Source organism: Somniosus microcephalus, chromosome 12 (assembly GCF_052327205.1).
Source record: "Somniosus microcephalus isolate GS21.2 chromosome 12, FLI_Smic_1.0, whole genome shotgun sequence".
Lineage (NCBI taxonomy): Eukaryota > Metazoa > Chordata > Chondrichthyes > Squaliformes > Somniosidae > Somniosus > Somniosus microcephalus.
Genome location: NC_140998.1, coordinates 55,489,049 through 55,508,236, shown reverse-complemented (window position 1 = coordinate 55,508,236; position 19,188 = coordinate 55,489,049). Strand labels below are relative to the sequence as shown.

Sequence of the window (19,188 nt, the reverse complement as noted above, 5' to 3'; positions counted from 1 at the left end):
ATGTCCCTCTCTATCCAAGCAATCATATTGCATCCCTAATGATTCCCTCAAGCATCTTTCCTATTACTGACGTCAAACTAATCAGCCTATAGTTACCTTGGTCCGTCTTGTAATCCCCATCTATAAAAAAGTTGACATTAGCCTCCTTCCAGTCTACTGGAACTATCCCAGAGTGCAGTGAGCTATTAAAAGTATGGGCTAGGGGCTCGCACAGCATATCTCCCCGAGGACCCTCCCCCGGCTGCTCTATTTACAAGTACTTAATTTTATCTAAAACAATATGTTCAGCTAATTTATTACTAGTATTATTAAAATCATTCCATTCTAGTAGTCGAGCATCACCTTCAAGAGTGAAGATCGATGCAAAGTACTCATTTAATATTTCCACCATACCTGTATGCAAGCATAGGTTAGAGGTCAGGAGGTTTATCTATACGCAGAGTTGTCAACACTTGGAACAAGTTACTGGCTTGTGTGACGAGTGTAGATTCGTAGCAAAAATTCGTAAAGGGGTGGGACGCGTTCCTTACTGTGGCTAGTTTGCATACAAAAGGCAAGAGACATTGGATATGTACCTCATGGTCACTGTGATCACCTGCAACTAATTTTGATCATCTTTGGAGGTCGGAGAGGAATTTCCCAGATTTTGTTCCCTGAATTGCCCAGTTTTTTTTTAAACTTTGTTTTCACCTCTCTCAGGAGAATACATGGCTATAACTGGGAGTCATTACTTGCATCATGACTGCTTGGGATAAACTTGATGGACCATCCAGTCTCTATGTTTCTGCAGCTTCCATAGACAGCAACTTCACTTCATCTGCTTTTGTACTATGAGACCCATGCTAGCACAACTCATTCTCAACCATGGGTCTCACAAAGCCAGCTGCAATCTGAAGGTAAGCCCGCCAAGATTTGCTACAGCCAACAGCTGTTTTGTTTTAAACCTAGTGTCCTGGCCAATATTTATCCCTCAATCAACATCACTGAAACAGATTATCTGGTCATTGTCACATTGCTGTTTGTGGGAGCTTGCTGTGTGCAAATTGCCTGCCATGTGTCCTACATTATAACAGTGACTACACGCAAGTACTTCATTGGCTGTAAAACGCTTTGGGACACCCCGAGGTCGTAAAAGACGCTATATAAATGCAAGTCTTTCTTTTTTTCCTCCAGCAGGATTTACGATTTGATTGGACATGGCCTGTTGAGTTTCAGTGTTGCCATGGATCTTGCATCGTTTAAAAGGAGCTCAGGTTTATTTTGATACACTACCAGTGATATCGGGGCTACTATCAGCAGCATAGCAAAATAAACATACTACAGAGTACATGGCGCCTTGTGGTTAAGTAGCTAGACACAAACATATGGCCATATTCACCTTTGTGATCCATGCCAATTTGCCATAACCTTGATAAGTAGTTCCAGGGAAGGTGTTCTGTTCATTGTTTTGTTTTTAATCTTTTGGCACATGTATGCCAAGTTCAGTAGAAAACGGTGTCAACACTCATTTAGGACAAGTAATTGACAGCTCAGCTACAGTAAAACCAGACATCCACATAACACATCAGGAATTAAAACTGCATCACGTGCATACCAAGAGAGCATTAAACAGGTAACTGAATAAGACATCGCCTCGAGATGAAATCAAAAGATCCCAGAATTTCCACCCAACCATGACAGGAATAAAAGGCAGAAAAAGTGAAAGCCTATGGCAATAGTACTTATAATGCAGCCCTTCTGCCTCACAGCTGAAGTCCTCAGTCAATTGACTTGCATGGCCATCAACTGCTGCCTGTAAAGAGGTTTAGTACTCGTCTTGCTTTCCAATAAGAGCACAGATAATGACTTTATTCATTACAAAAAGGATAGTCAAATCCAAACAGTATTTTATAGAAACTGCAAGGTCTTCATTCACGCATATGGATACCCTCCAGCCCTGAAGTGTTTGTAACTTCAAAGTTCTTCTGCTATGTACAATTCCTTTATATAGTACATTGCAATTATCTGGTCTTCCGAAAATGAAGGATGAACTCTGAAATCATGCATGGTTCACATATTGGATAGACTGCATAGTAACTAACCTTTGTGTCACTGCCCGGGGTTGCACTCAAAGCCAGAACACGGAACTGACGTGTGTAGTTACATAGCTCCCGAACAACCTTCAACAGAAAAAGGGAAAAATACAACATTTTAAATCACAAGAGGTTGCTCACAAGAAATGAAGCAGCAACATATACATCCTTTACAGTACTGTACCTGGCAGTAAGCATAATTTCCAAGTGCCTTGTGAGCTTCATCAACAACTAAACACTTCACATCAGCAGCCGGGCAAGCTCCACGAGTAAGGTCATTCATCATAACCTGCGGTGTGAGGAAGAAAACTCGTTTGGCATTCCAAATATTCTGGCGATTCAATGCCTGTGTGTGTCCTGCAAAAGTTATTGAATGTTTAGCTAGATATCAATTTTAGTTCACGCAATTTTATAAAAGAACAGAGGCAGATACCTGGATCACTTCCAATTAACAATGGCATTTGCAGGACATTACATTGGCACTGGGTATGAGAGAACCAACACTCAGAGCCAAAGAACAAGGTCCAAGTGTAGGTTCACAGAATCACAGAAACCCCACAGTGCAGGTAGAGGCCATTTCGGCCCATCGAGCCTGCACCGACACATATCCCACCCGATCCCTGTAACCCCTACACCAACACATATCCCACCCTATCCCCGTAACCCCACGTATTTAATCCCCCTAACACGAAGGGTCAATTTATCATAGCCAATCAACCTAACCCGCACATCTTTGGACTGTGGGAGGAAACCGGAGCACCCGGAGGAAACCCACGCAAACACGGGGAGAATGTGCAAACTCCACACAGACAGTCACCCGAGGCCGGATTTGAACCCGGGTCCCTGGCGCTGTGAGGCAACAGTGCTAACCACTATGCCACCGTGCCGCCCCAGAATTCTCATTCTGCTCAGTTCTCAATCACAGACACATTAACTGAGGGGGGAGGGATGTAAAATCTCTATGCGGGGGAGAAGAGAGAAAAAAAAAATCAGAAAAAGGAGAATCATGCATGGCAGTGTCTACTGTCTCCCGACAGCCAGCTATAGAGCACTGGTAACAGACTACCCACTCACCCTCTCGACAGTAGGGATGTCATGGTCAGGTAGATTAAAGATTGGGATAATTTATCAGAATACACTTACTTATTAAAAAAAATGGCACTAGCTTGGAGCAGGTCATTTGCTTGCCCCTCAAAAATCAGGGAATTGTACAAAAGTAACTATAAGAAGGGGAGATAATCATAGAATGGTTACAGCACAGAAGGAGGCCATTCGGCCCGTCGAGCCCGTGCCAGCTCTCTGCAAGAGCAGTTCAGCTATTCCCACTCCCCCACCCTTTCCCCATAGCCCTGCATTTTTTTTCCTTCAGGTACTTATCCAACTCCCTTTTGAAAGCCACAATTGAGGCTGCCTCCACCACCCTTTCAGGCAGTGCATTCCAGATCATAACCACTCGCTGCATAAAAAAAGTTTTCCTCATGTCGCCTTTGGTTCTTTTACCAATCACCTTAAATCTGTGTCCTCTGGTTCTCAACCCTTCCGCCAATGGGAGCAGTTTCTCTCTATCTACTCTGTCCAAACCCACATGATTTTGAATACCTCCATCAAATCTCCTCTCAACCTTCTCTGCTCTAAGGAGAACAACCCCAGCTTCTCCAGTCTATCCACGTAACTGACGTCCCTCATCCCTGGAATCATTCTCGTAAATCTTTTCTGCAACCTCTCCAAGGCCTTCACTTCCTTCCTAAAAAGTGCGGTGCCCAGAATTGGACACAATACTCCAGTTGAGGCCGAACCAGTGTTTTATACAGGTTCATCATAACATCCTTGCTTTTGTACTCTCTGCCTCTATTTAGGACGCCCAGGATCCCGTCAGATGATGTCACAAATGCAATGCGAACGCATCTTGTGATCTAATTTTCAGCAGGAAAAGAAAAGGACGCTTTGTACTTGACCAGTTGGGAATACTTTACTGTACGTAGATGCCTCAAATGGTTCTTCACAAAAGAAATTTCACAGAACAGTAGAGAACCAAAATGAATACAGAAAATCCAGATGAGATTAAAAAAAGGGAATAAGAGGGGCAAAGAAAGAGTATGAGAATAGATTAGCAGCTAAAATAAAAAGGGAACTCAAAAGTCTTTTCTAAACATATAAATAGTAAAAGGGTAGTCAAAAGAATGCGGAGACCAAATAGGAACCAAAAAGGAGATCTTCTTGTGGGGGCAAAGGGCATGGATGAGGTATGAAATGAGTACTTCGCATCGGTCTTCACTTGAGAAGAGGATGTTGCCAATGTAGCAGTAAAGCAGGATGTTGCGATATTGGACAGGATAAAAATAATGAGGATACTTAAAAGGTTGGCAGTACTCAAATTAGAAGAGTCATCCAGTCCAGATGGGATGCATCCTAGGTTACTGATGGAAATAAGGGTGGAAATTGAGGCAGCTCTGGCCACAATCTTCTAATCCTCCTTAGATATGGGGGTGGTGCCCGAGGACCGGAGGATTGCAAATGTAACACCCCTGTTTAAAAAAAATCAGCGGGGGATAAATCTGGCAACTACAGGCCAGTAAGTCTAACGTGAGTGGAGGAAAAACTACTAAAGACATTAGTCCGGAACAAAATTAATTGGCACTTGGAAAAGTATGGGCTAGTTAATGAAAGTCAGCATGAATTTTTTCACAGAATTCACAGAAACCCCACAGTGCAGATAGAGGCCATTTCGGCCCATCGAGCCTGCACCGATACATATCCCACCCGATCCCCGTAATCCCTACCCCAACACATATCCCAGTAACCCCACGTATTTAATCCCCCTAGCACTAAGGATTAATTTTTATCATAGCCAATCAACCTAACCTGCACATCTTTGGACTGTGGGAGGAAACCGGAGCACCCGGAGGAAACCCACGCAAACACAGGGAGAATGTGCAAACTCCACACAGACAGTCACCCGAGGCCGGATTCGAACCCGGGTCCCTGGCGCTGTGAGGCAACAGTGCTAACCACTATGCCACCGTGCTGCCACTATTTGTTAAAGGAAAATAGTGTTTGACTAGCTTGATTGAGTTCTTTGATGAAGTACGAGAGAGAGTTGATGAGGAGTGTGGTTGATGTTGTGTATGTGGACTTTCAAAAGACATTTGACAAAGTACCACATAATGGACTTGTAAGTAAAATTAAAGGGACAGTGGCAGCGTGGATACGAAAATGGCTAAGGGACAGAAAGCAGAGAGTAGTAGTGAATGGTTGTTTTTCCAGACTGGACGGAAACATACAATGGTGTTCCCCAGGGGTTGGTATTGCACTCTCCGATATATATTAATGACGTGAACTTGGGTATACAATGCATAATTTCAAAGTTTGCAGATGGCACGAAACTCAATGTAGTAAACAATGGAGGAGGATAGTAAGAGACTTCAGGAGAACATACAGAGACTGGTTAAATGGGCAGACATTTGGCAGATGAAATTTAATGCAGAGAAGTGTGAAGTGATACATTTTGGTAGGAAGAATGAGGAGAGAGAATACAGGAATCTTTGGTTTATCCAGAGGTTGTATGCCCGGAAACCTCGATCTAACGGCAGAAATCAGCCGCCATTTTGGTTAGGTTTTTTTTCTCTTCTCCTAGCATTTAAAAAAAAAATTTTTAAACAATCAGGCTCTGGAAAGCGTCTCTGTAGCTTAGCAACAGCTTCAGAGACGCTTCCAAGGTACAGCCGAGTGTTTACAAGCTGTTGCTAAGCAACAGTGTTTGTTGTCAGATACGGAGATGAAAACCTCCGTATCCTTCAACATTAGCGCTGGTCTATCCGGAAGTTTTGATAGATCGGCAGCAGCTCGGTCCCGTCGGTGCCAGATATCAGTACTTTTCCTGTATAAACTAAATGGTACAATGTTAAAGTGAGGTGCAGGAACAGAGAGACCCGAAGATGTATGTACACAAATCTTTGAAGGTGGCAGGACAAGTTAAGAAGGCTATTAAAAAAGCAGATGGGAACCTTGGCTTTATTGATGGAGGCATAGAATACAAAAGCAAGGAAGTTATGCTAAACCTGGTTAGGCTTCAGCTGGAGTATTGCGTTTACTTCTGGGCACCACACTTTAGGAAGGATGTTAAGGCTATCGAGAGGGTGCAGAAGAGATTTACTAGACTGGTACCAGGGATGAGGAACTTAAGTTATGTGGAGAGACTGGAGAGCTGGGGTTGTTCTCCTTACAGCATAGAAGGCGAAGAGGAGATTTAATAGAGGTGCTCAAAAGAGTAAATAAAAAGAAACTGTTTCCAGTGGCAGAAGGGTTGGTAACCGGAGGACACAGATTTAAAGGTGATAAGCAAAAGAACTGGAGCCAACATGGCGACTTTAAAAAAAAGAGTTGTTGTGATCTGAAATGCATTACCTGAAAGGGTGGTGGAAGCACATTCAATGGTAACTTTCAAAAAAGGGAGTTGGATAAATACTTGAATGGAAAACAATTGCTGGGCTATGGGGACAGGGACTAATTGGATAGCTCTACCAAAGAGCCGACACAGGAGTGATGGGCTGAATGGCCTCCTTCTGCGCTGTATCATTCTAATAGTAGCCTTTTGTGAGAAATTATGTCAAATCCTTTTTTGAAAGTCAAGGTACACCACATTGGAGTGCTCGCCACAGTCCAAATGGGATGTAATTTACTACAGGAGAGGTCAACTTTCCTTTGAGGGGGCAGCTTGAAAATGGTTTTGAAAGGGAGGCGGACAGTACCCGAGGAGAGGGAACAGTTTACAATGTCAGGCACCATGGGCCCATGTAGGGTAGTTGGGTGGTCAGCAGTTTAGTAGAAATAGGATCAAGGGAGCAGATAAGCTTGGAGGAGAGAAACATTTGTTCAGGTCTTTGGGCCCGGTTTGGGGGGGGGGGGGGGGGGGGGTGGGGGTTGGAGGAAGCAATAGTGGTAGCTGAATGATTTCTTTTGTCACTCTGATCGAGACCAATGAGCTCCTTGCACTAGTTTTTGGAGGCGAGAGCAGAGGGGTTTAAGGAGCTGGTTGGTTGTGGAGAAAAGCTGGGGCGGGATTACCTTTGCTCTCCACAATGGAGAGCTTGAGCACAGAGCTTGGAGGCAGAGCTGGGAGATCACAAACGGAATGAATCGCAAGCAGAGTGGAGGAATTTTGTGAGCGCAGGAATTGGTGGAGAGGAGGAAGGCGGTGGAGATGTCTGACTGAAAAGGAGGAGTGGAGCCACAGAACTCAAGGTCTCTAAGTTAATAGACACAAGAACAGACCTGTGGGAGAGTGAGAGGAGCGGCCGCAGATAAAGGTGGGCCCAAGAGCCCCGAGGGAGCGCGAGCATCAGGGAGCGCGAGCATCAGGGAGCGAGGTAAGTGACGTCAGCGCAAGGGAAGGAGCTGATTGGTGAGTAGTTGGTGACAGTCTATTAAGTAGAGGCATGGCAGGGCACCTCAGTCCTGTGGAATGCACTTCCTGTGCCATGTGGGGACTCCAGGACGCTTCCCGTGTCCTGGACAACCACATGTGCAGGAAGTGTCGTCAGCTGGAGGAGCTCGAGCTCCGGGTTTCAGAGCTTAAGCAGTAGCTGGCATCACTGCGATGCATCCGTGAGGCCGAGAGCTACGTGGATAGCACATTTCAGGAGGTGGTCACCCCGCAGCCTAAGAGTGTGCAGGCAGAGGGAATGGGCAACCGTCAGACAGACAAGGGGGATCAGGCAGGTAGTGCAGGAGTCCCCCGAGTGCATCTTGCTCTCCAACCAGTATGGTGAGGGCGATGGCTCCTCTGGGGAGCACAGCCAGAGCCAACTCCATGGCACCACAGGTGGCTCAGCTGTATAGGGGGAGGAGGAAGATCGGGAAAGCAATAGGAATAAGGGATTCGATAGTTAGGGGAACAGACAAGCATTTCTGCGGCCACAGGCGTGATTCCAGGATGATATGTTGCCTCCTTGGTGCCAGGATCAAGGATATTGGTGTTCAGGAAAGATAGGGAAGGAAAGAAAGGAGGTGGGATGGCAGTATTGAATAAGGAGAAAATTACAGTGCTGGAGAGAGAGGATGTCTTGCAGGGGTCAAGGACAGAATCTATTTGGTTAGAGTTGAGAAACAATAGAGGTGCCATTACAATACTACAACAACAAGTATTTATATAGTGCCTTTAACGTAGTAAAACGTTCCAAAGCGCTACACAGGAGTATTGTAAGACACAAAATTTGACACCGAGCCACATTAAGGATAAATTAGAGCAGGTGACCAAAAGCTTGGTCAAAGAGGTAGGTTTTAAGGAGTGTCTTAAAGGAGGAAAGAGAGGTTTAGGCAGGGAATTCCAGAGCTTAGGGCCTAGGCAACAGAAAGCACGGCCACCAAAGGTGGAGTGATTATAATCAGGGATGCTCAAGAGGGCAGAATTAGAGGAGCGCAGATATCTCGGGGGGTTGTGGGGCTGAAGGAGATTAGAGAGATAGGAAGGGGCGCCTAAGTGTATTCTATAGGCCACCAACTAGTGGGAAGGATATAGAGGTGCAAATTTGCAGGGAAATTACAGAGAGGTGCAAGAACTATAGAGTAGTAATAATGGGGGACTTCAACTATCCTAATATAGACTGGGATAGTAATAGTGTAAAGAGCAGAGAGGGGGAAGAATTTAGGAAGTGTGTTCAGGAGAACTTTCTTGATCAGTATGTTTCCGGCCCAACGAGGAAGGAGGCATTGCTGGATCTGGTTCTGGGCAATGATGTAGATCAAGTGGAATAAGTGTCAGTAGGGGAACATTTAGGGAACAGTGATCACAGTATCATGAGGCTTAGACTAGCTATGGAAAAGGACAGGGATCAATCTAGAGTAAAATATTTAATTGGAGGAAGGCCAATTTCAGTGGGTTGGCAATGGATCTGGCCCAGGTAAATTGGAATCAAAGACTGACAGGCAAAACTGTAATCGAACAATGGGCTACCTTTGAAGAGGAGATGGTTCGGGTACAATCGAGGTACATTCCCACGAGGGGGAAAGGTAGGGCAACCAAATCCAGAGCTCCCTGGATGACGAAAGAGAGAGTAAGATGAAGCAGGAAAAAGGGGGCATATGACAGATGTCAAGTTGAGAATACAAGTGAGAACCAGGCTGAATATAGAAAGTTCAGAGGGGAAGTGAAAAAGGAAATAAGAGGGGCAAAGAGAGTATAAGAACAGATTGGCAGCTAACATAAAAGGGAATCCAAAAGTCTTCTATAGGCATATAAATAGTAAACGGGTAATAAGAGGAGTGGGGCTGATTAGGGACCAAAATGGAGACCTACGCATGGAGGCAGAGGGCATAGCTGAGGTACTAAATGAGTACTTTACATCTGTCTTTACCAAGGAAGAAGATGCTGCCAAAATCAGTGAAAGAGGAGGTAGTTGAGATACTGGATGGGATAAAAATTAATAAAGGAGGTGATACTGGAAAGGCTGGCTGTACTTAAAGTAGATAAGTCACCAGGACCAGATGGGCTGCATCCTAGGATGCTGAGGGAAGTAAAGGTAGAAATTGCAGAGGTACTGGCCATAATCTTCCAATCTTCCTTGGATACAGGGCTGGTGCCAGAGGACTGAAGAATTGCAAATGTTACACTGTTGTTCAAAAAAGAGTGCAAAGATAAACCCAGCAACTACAGGCCAATCAGTTTAACCTCGGTAGTGGGGAAGCTTTTAGAAACGATAATCAGGCACAAAATTAAGTCACTTGGACAAGTATGGATTAATTAAGGAAAGCCAGCACAGATTTGCTAAAGGCAAATCGTGTTTAACTAACTTGATTGAGTTTTTTGAGGAGGTAACAGAGGGTTGATGAGGGCAATGCGGTTGATGTGGTGTACATGGACCTCCAAAAGGCGTTTGATAAAGTGCCAAATAGACTTGCCAGCAAAGTTGAAACCCGTGGAATAAAAGGGACGGTGGCAGCATGGATACGAAATTGGCTAAGTGACAGGAAACAGAGAGTAGAGGTGAACGGTTGTTTTTCGGACTGGAGAAAAGGTATACCGTGGTGTTCCCCAGGGGTCGGTACTAGGACCACTGCTTTTCTTGATATATATTAATGACTTGGATTTGTGTGTACCATTTCAAAATTTGTAGATGACACAAAACTTGGAAGTATAGTGAACAGTGAGGGGGATAGTGAGACTTCAAGGGGACATAGACAGGCTGGTAGAATGGGCAGACTCATGGCAGATGAAATTTAACGCAGAAAAGTGCAAAGTGATACATTTTGGTAGAAAGAATGAAAAGAGGAAATATAAACTGAAGGGTACAATTCTAAAGGGTGCGAATGAACAGAGAGACCTGGGGGTATATGTGCGCAAATCATTGAAGGTGGCAGGGCAGGTTGAGAAATTGGTTAAAAAAGTATACGGGATCCTGGGCTTCATAAATAGAGCATAGAGTACAAAAGCAAGGAAGTTATGATGAGCCTTTATAAAACACTGGTTCGGCATCAACTAGAGAATTGTGTCCAATTCTGGGCACCGCACTTTAGGAAGGATGAGAAGGCCTTAGAGAGGGTGCAGAAAAGATTTACAAGAATGGGATGAGGGACTTCAGTTACGTGGATAGACTGGAGAAGCTGGGGTTGTTCTCCTTAGAGAAGAGAAGGTTGAGAGGAGATTTGATAGAGGTGTTCAAAATCATGACAGGTCTAGACAGAGTCGAGAGAAACTGTTCCCATTGGCGGAAGGGTTGAGAACCAGAGGACACAGATTTAAGGTGGAGGCAGATTCAATTGTGGCTTTCAAAAGGGAATTGGATAATACCTGAAGGAAAAAAATGTTTTGCAGGGCTACGGGGAAAAGTCAGGGAAGTGGGACAAGCTGAAATACTCTCGCAGAGAGCCGGCACGGGCCCGACGGGCAGAATGGCCTCCTTCTGTGCTGTAACCATTCTATGATTCTATCAGTGCAATCTAACCAGTTCCTGAGCTTCTTGCTCAGATCGAACAGTCCCTGCTTACTTGGCGGCGGCACGGTGGCATAGTGGTTAGCACTGTTGCCTCACAGCGCCAGGGACCCGGGTTCGAATCCGGCCTCGGGCAACTGTGTGGAGTTTGCACATTCTCCCCGTGTTTGCGTGGGTTTCCTCCGGGTGCTCCGGTTTTCTCCCACAGTCCAAAGATGTGCGGGTTAGGTTGATTGGCTATGATAAATTGACCCTTAGTGTTAGGGGGATTAAATACGTGGGGTTACGGGGATCGGGTGGAATATGTGTCGGTGCAGGCTCGCTGGGCCGAAATGGCCTCTATCTGCACTGTGGGGTTTCTGTGATTCTGTGATCTGCAAATTTGCCGAGTTTCTATTCAGCCTCTGAATTCAAACTGTTTACCCCACTATTTAAGCAAACAGAGCAAATGTAACCCCACTATTTAAGAAAGTAGGGAGAGAGAAAACAGGGAACTACAGACCAGTTAGCCTGACATCAGTCGTAGGGAAAATGCTAGAATCTATTAAGGATGTGTTAACATGGCACTTAAAAAATAATAATAGGATTGGGCAGAGTCAACGCGGATTTACGAAAGGGAAATCATGTTTGACAGAGTTTTTTGAGGTTGTAACTAGCAGAATAGATAAGGGGACCCAGTGGATGTGGTGCATTTGGATTTTCAGAAGGCATTCAATAAGGTGCCACACAAGAGGTTATTAAACAAAATTAGGGCTCATGGGATTATAGGTAATATACTAGCATGGATTGAGGATTGGTTAACGGACAGAAAACAGAGAGTAGGAATAAACATAAAAGATAGGAGCAGGAGTAGGCCATTCGGCCCCTCGAGCCAGCTCCGCCATTCAATGCGATCATGGCTGATCATCCAAATTCAGTACCCTGTCCCTGCTTTCTCCCCATACCCCTTGATTCCTTTAGCCTTAAGAAATATATCCAACTCCTTCTTGAATATATTTAATGAATTGGCCTCTACTGCCTTCTGTGGTAGAGAATTCCACAGGTTCACCACTCTCTGGGTGAAGAAATTCCTCCTCATTTCTGTCCTAAATGGCCTACCCCTTATCCTTAGACTGTGACCCCTGGTTCTGGACTCCCCGACCATCGGGAACATCCTTCCTGCATCTAGTCTGTCCAGTCCTGTCAGAATTTTGTAAGTTTCAATGAGATCCCCTCTCATTCTTCTAAACTCCAGCGAGTACAAGCCCAATCGACACAATCTCTCCTCATACGTCATTCCTGCCATCCCAGGTATCAGCCTGGTGAATCTTCACTGAACTCCTTCCATGGCAAGAACATCCTTCCTCAGATAAGGTGATCAAAACTGCACACAATACTCAAGATGTGATCTCACCAAGGCCCTGTACAACTGCAGCAAGACATCCTTGCTCCTGTACTCAAATCCTCTCGCTATGAAGGCCAACATACCATTTACCTTCTTAACCGCCTGCTGCACCTGCCTGCTTACCTTCAGCGACTGGTGCACAAGGACACCCAGGTCTCGTTGCACTTCCCCTTCTCCCAATCTATTTCCATTCAGATAATAATCTGCCTTCCTGTTTTTGACACCAAAGTGGATAACCTCACATTTATCCATGTTATATTGCATCTGCCATGCTTCTCCCCAATCACCCAACCTGTCCAAATCATCCTGGAGTTTCTCGGCATCCTCCTCACAGCACACACGCCCACCCAGCTTTGTGTTGTCTGCAAATTTGGAGATATTACATCTAGTTCCCTTGTCTAGATCATTACTATATATTGTGAATAGCTGGGGTCCTAGCACCAATCCCTGCGGTACCCTACTAGTCACTGCCTACCACTCGGAAAAAGACCCGTTTATTCCAACTCTTTGATTTCTGTCTGCCAACCAGTTAGTCTGCTATCCAAGTCAATACCTTGCCCCCAGTCCCATGTGCCTTAACTTTACACGCTAATCTCTTATGCGGGACCTTATCGAAAGCCTTCTGAAAGTCCAAATACACCACATCCACTAGTTCTCCCTTATCTATTTTACCAGTTACATCCTCAAAAAATTCCAGTAGATTAGTCAAGCACGATTTACCTTTTGTAAATCCATGTTGACTTTGTCCGATCCGGTCAGTTTTCCAAGTGCTCTGCTATTACATCTTTTACAATGGACTCTAGCATTTTCCCCACTACCGATGTCAAGCTTACCGGTCTGTAATTCCCCGTTTTCGCTCTACCACCTTTTTTTGAATAGTGGGGTAACATTAGCTACCCTCCAATCCATGGGTACTGTTCCAGGTTCCATCGAATGTTAGAAGATGACCAGCAATGCATCTACTATTTCTAGGGCCACTTCCTTAAGCACCCTAGGATGTAGATTATAAGGCCCCTGGGGATTTATCGGCCTTCAATCCCATCAATTTCCCCAACACCATTTCCCTACAAATACTGATTTCTTTCAGTTCCTCCCTTTCATCAGACCCTATGTTCCCCGACATCTCTGGGAGGTTATTTGTGTCCTCCTTTGTAAAGACAGAACCAAAATATGTATTTAATTGGTCTGCCATTTCTTTGTTCCCCATTATAAATTCCCCTGATTCTGACTGCAAGGGACCTACGCTTGACTTCACCAATCTTTTTCTCTTCACATAGCTATAAAAGTTTTTACAGTCAGTTTTTATGTTCCCTGAAAGCTTACTCTCATATTCTATTTTCCCCTTCTTAATTAATCCCTTTGTCCTCCTTTGCTGAATCCTAAACTGCTCCCAATCCTCAGGTTTACTGCTTTTTCTGGCTAATTTATATGTCCTCTCCTTGGGTCTTATGCTATCCCTAATTTCCCTTGTTAGCCACGGTTGAGTCACCTTTTTTGTTTTATTTTTATGCCAAACTGGGATGAACAAATTCTGTAGTTCATGCATGCGGTCTTTGAATGTTTGTCATTGCCTATCCACCGTCAACCCTTTGAGTGACATTCCCCAATCAATCCTACCCAACTCGCAACGAAGGTTCACCAGACTGGTTCCTGGGATGGGGGGATTGTCGTATGACGAGAGATTGAGTAGACTAGGCCTATATTCTCTAAAGTTTAAGAAGAATGAGAGGTGATCTCATTGAAACATATAGGCCCAGAAATTCGGGTCCCAACGCGTGAGTACGCACGGGGTACTCATGCGTAGGCCCAACGAAAGTGCCGGTTTCGTGCATGCACTGCGCATGCGCGGGAAACCAGCACTACCATTCCCCTGAAAGAAGGGATTCAGTGGTCGAACGTGTGTGCCGGAGAGGCAGCGCGTGCGCATCGAACTTACGTTTTTTTTCCAGGTTTTTCCGGGAGGGCAAGTCTCCAGCAGTTACACTTCTAAAAAGCAGCCGCAAGGCCTTCTTTTAACAAGGTAAGTGGTGAATTAATTAAAATTAAAACATTTTTTCCACAGGTTTATTATTTTTAAAAACTTTAAAGAAAGGTAAGTTTATTTTTAGCCCCGTTAGAAAATGTAATTATTTTTTTCAAAAATTTAAATTATTGTTTAAAATAGTTATTTCATGTAATTTATAGTTATTTTAAAAATGTGATTTTTTTTTTAACATTTATTTGAAGTTTTAGTGATTTTTGGGGCTTATAGTTATTGACAGCTCTTCCTGTCAAAATTACGAATGAAGCATTCCCTGCTACCATTGGCTCTCAATGGCCCACGTGATCCCAGGGGATGCATCGAACTAACTGCACCCCTGGGATATGCAAGCACTGCGCGCCGGCAGTTGAAGGAGGCCCAGGATCGGATTCCCATGCGGGCCCACAGCTCAACGGCCGGCGCGCAAGGTAAGTGCAGGTCGGAGGCTTGCACCCGCGGGAAGCCCCCGACCTAAATTTCTGGGCCAATAAATTCTTACAGGGCTTGACAGGGAGGATGTTTCCCCTGGCTGGGGAGTCTAGAACCAGGGGTCACAGTCTCAGAATAAGGGGTTGGCCATTTAGGACTAAGATGAGGAGAAATTTCTTCACTCATAGGGTGGTGAATCTTTGTAATTCTCTACCCCCGTGGACTGTGGAGGCTCAGTCGTTGAGTATATTCAAGACAGAGATCGATAAATTTTTGAATATTAAAGGGAATCAAGGGATATGGGGATAGTGCAGGAAAGTGGAGTTGAGGTCGATGATCAGCCATGATCTCACTGAATGGCGGAGCAGGCTCGAGGGGCCGAATGGCCTATTCCTGCTCCTATTTCTTATGTTCTTTACGCAAATTATAAACAGTAAGCAATGGTCAGTATTTGCCTCCACCCCAACTTAACCACTTTAAATACCCAACTGCTTCTTACACTTCAGTCAATTGCTCATCCATTCCCATGTTTTACCCTGGAATCTCTAATGCCTTGAGCTTCCAGCAAAAATGAGCTGAAGAGTGCAGGAAAAAGTCTTAACTAATAACATACGCCAGAAAATTCTGGCTCATTTTCACACATTAACTGATGACTGAATCCTGTCCAAAGCCCACCATAATACCCCTCATGAGATTGTGTCAAACACTCCCACCCACGATTATTAAAGCAGGTGATCTGTTACAACATAACTTCCAACTTCTCTCCTCACCAGCACTTTCACAAATCAGGACCATGTTTTAAAGCCCCAGTATTCTGCCTCGATACACCATCCTAGCCGTAAAGATAGTTTCCAGATGATTACTGTACCAGCTGGTCTTACAGTTGGCCCAGTTTAAAACTAGTCTGAATTAAAGTGATGGTAAGCAGAGCTGAACACATGCCAAGATTAGCTGGTTACTGTTTCCAGCTGGAAACTTCATTCACTATTAAGTGGGCATACAGAACACCATATCCTAAATACTCCATATTTAGGATCATAAGTGTTTCTAACACTTACTAATCTTGGTCAATTTCCACTTCCCTCTATGTCATTTTCCAAATTCCTGGATATGGCAGCTCCCCCAGCAAGAGATGAGTTTTTTGTGACATCAAGTTAACTGTTTGTCACATGTTCATGCAAGGCAAGTACAGTACTATGAAGGGCCAGCATTAACTACCATCTGTTTAACATTAACATATACTTTCACAGACTGTTGTTGCAACTTTGTTAAATGGGCAGTGTAGTCTTCTCCCATCCGTCCCCCAATTTTGTCCTTTCCTAAATCTGGTCATTCATGCTGGGTAGTACTTCAGAGGTCAGCAGCTCTCCGGTATATCACCCGAGTGGACATTCTTCAGGATATTTGACCATAGGGGAGTACAGCAAAGCAAAGCAAAGCCCAAACCTCCCCCTATTCAACATACACCAATTCTTTCCAGCAGGGTCAACAGATAGTGATCAGGAATGAGAATCCTTGATTTTTCCCCTCCCTAGCCCAGGTGTTGTCCAATAGAATTTGCTGACTAGCCACAGGTATGGCTACAGCAGCACAGTTTTAGCCACATCCACTAAAGTTAATAGAAAATGCCTTGCAGATACTCACACAATACAAGTAAATGTACTCCACATATTTACTTAAACATCTACCACCATCTAGTAACCAAGGAAGCAAAGAACTCAGTGATCAAAAAACACTAGTGCACTCTGCTTTTCATCTTACCATTTTACCAACAAATGCACAAAAAGTACACATGCATGTGCCATGTAAATGAGTATTGAGACCACATGCCCAACAACTGTGTCTACTTTTTCTGGTGTGGTGATTGAACAAATCGACTGTAAATGAGTAAAACATTAAATAAAACTTAACAAATTAAATTAGAATTTGATTGGCCGGGGTGATGATGCACTCTAGTCCCCGCGGCACCCACCGGTCTCAGAAGGCCTCAAGTGTGCCGGCAGACACCACGTGCTCCATCTCCAGGGCCACCCGGGCGCGAACATGGCCACGGAAGAGAGACAGGCAATCGGGCCGAACGACAACTGTATCTATTACTTATTTTTTATTTACTAAGAAAATATGTAATTAGCCCCATCTGGCTATCTAATTTCACTGCATGTGACTTTTGGCTCATGTATTGGACAACACTGCCCCAGCCCATGGGCATTGGGGTTCAAGTGCTGCACCTCTGTCAAGCCTGGATTGAGATTTGTTGACCCAGGAAACGAACCTCCAATGTGATCCCACCACCAAACACATCTTCCCCTCACCTCCCCTTTCAGCATTCTGAAGGGACCGCTCCCTCCGCGACACCCTGGTCCACTCCTCAATCACCCCCAACAGCCCTTCTCCTTCACCTGGCACGCGCAGGAGATGCAACACATGCCCTTTTACCTCCTCCCTTCCCACTGTCCAGGGCCCCAAACGCCCCTTCCAGGTGAAACAGCGATTTACTTGTACTTCTTGCAATCTAGTATACTGTATTCGCTGCTCACGATGCGGTCTCCTCTACTTTGGGGAGACCAAACGCAGATTGGGTGACCGCTTTGGGGAACACCTCCGTTCAGTCTGTAAGGGTGACCCTGAGCTTCCGGTCGCCTGTCACTTTAATTCTCCGCTTCACTCCCACTCTGATCTCTCTGTCCTCGGCCTATTACATTGTTCCAATGAAGCTCAACGTAAGCTCGAGGAACAGCACCTCATCTTTCAATTAGGCACTTTACAGCCTTCCGGACTCAATATCGAGTTCAACAATTTCAGATAATAATCCCTGCCCCCATTTTTCATGCAGTATGATTTTGCCATTCCCATTTGCAACATTTTCACAGTATGTTCTTTCAATTCCTTCCTCCCCTCCTAGTCTCTGCACCTGCTTAATATGTTACATCTCCAGCTTTTTCCAGTTCTGATGAAGGGTCCCAGACCTGAAACGTTAACTCTGTTTCTCTCCCCACGGATGCTGTCTGGCCTGCTGAGTATTTCCAGCATTTTCTGTTATTATTTCAGATTCCCAGCGTCCGCAGTATTTTGCTATTATCTTGGACCTTTCTGCTCTTGTAGGACTCAGTGCCTGGTGTTGGTCCCCCCTGTGGGTCAGTGCGGTTTCACACCAGCAGTTACCTGTCATCTCTGCCATGTGGTCCTGCGGGATGCCCATCACTTTGTAACAAGCTTCGATCTGCTGAGCGACCAGGGGCTTGGTCGGGGCCATGAACACGATCTTGCCCGAGGGGTACCAGCGGTAGAAGTTGTACATCACCACGGCCGCGATGAACGTCTTGCCCAGGCCGGTGGGCAGGCACACCAGCGTGTTGTGGAAGAGCGCGGCCCGGGACATGTCCAACTGGTAGGTCCGCAGCGGCCAGTTGCTCGGGTAAATCCACAGGTCGCCGGAGGACGTGTCGAAGCCGGGGAGGGTGGCGGGGTCGACCCGGCTGTCGGAGCCCGGGGGACCGCCACCGCCCAGGCTCCGCTCAGCCTCAAACACCGCCACCAACAGCACGTCGTCATCCTCGCTGCCCTCAAAGCCATCCTGCGGGGCCGGGGCAGGAGCGGGAGCGGCCGTTTCCCTCGGGTCCTGCCGCCGTCGCCTCGGCCTGGGATCGCCATCGCCGCCGCCGCTCCGGCCCTGGGGCTGGGATAGGGTGGGCTTAGTGCCCCAGCTCTGGAACAGCGTCCGCTGCCGCCCGCCACTCATTGCAGAAGCGTTTGTGCGACTTTATTCAGGCGCCGCGCCGGGCCGGGCGCCATGGTTTAACCGCTCGGCCCGCCAGCCTCCGCTCGAAGTTGCCGCCTCTCGGTGACGCAACGAGGTCAAAGGAAACGCGAGCTCTGGGCTGCCGCTCACAGCGACACGGTGCGAGTTAACGTGTTGACAACACCCTAAAGTTTGGATGCCTGCTGCTTTATTCAGTTGAGTTTCCAATCTGGGTCACTTCGCTTTTCTTAACTAAAGAGACACTTTTTTTTCAGGCAGTGCATTCCAGATCATAACAACTTGCTGCCTAAAAATCAATTCTCCTCCAGCCTCTGTGTGACAGCCAGTGGCTCAGTTGGTAGCACTCTGGCCTCTGGGTCAGAAGGTTGTGGGTTCATAGTCCCACTCCAGGGACTTGAGCCCAAAAATCTAGGCTGACACTCCAGTGCAGTACTGAGGGAGTGCACCTCTTGGCTGTAGCACCGTAGACTTGGCCCTAAACAGACAATACAGCATGGCTGATTACCTGACCATGGTAAAGGATAGCAAACTGAGAAAAACCTTGACAATGTACAGACTTAGTGAACATAGCCTGGCGATCGAAAAAGGTAGACACA

At 45.7% G+C, this 19,188-nt stretch overlaps 1 protein-coding gene across 2 annotated transcripts in view; it reads right to left on the bottom strand.

Moving 5' to 3' along the window:
• fancm (FA complementation group M) overlaps nt 1-18,690 on the bottom strand; it is a 133,019-nt gene extending 114,329 nt beyond the window's left edge. For both annotated transcript variants that reach the window (XM_086002919.1, XM_086002920.1), the window contains exons 1-3: nt 17,995-18,690; nt 2,257-2,429; nt 2,082-2,159 (exon numbers count right to left, since the gene is read on the bottom strand). In XM_086002919.1, the coding sequence (XP_085859045.1) occupies nt 2,082-2,159; nt 2,257-2,429; nt 17,995-18,571 (828 nt within the window). In that variant the 5' untranslated portion in view covers nt 18,572-18,690. The remainder of the gene's footprint in view (nt 1-2,081; nt 2,160-2,256; nt 2,430-17,994) is intronic.
• Nucleotides 18,691-19,188: the final 498 nt, after the last annotated feature.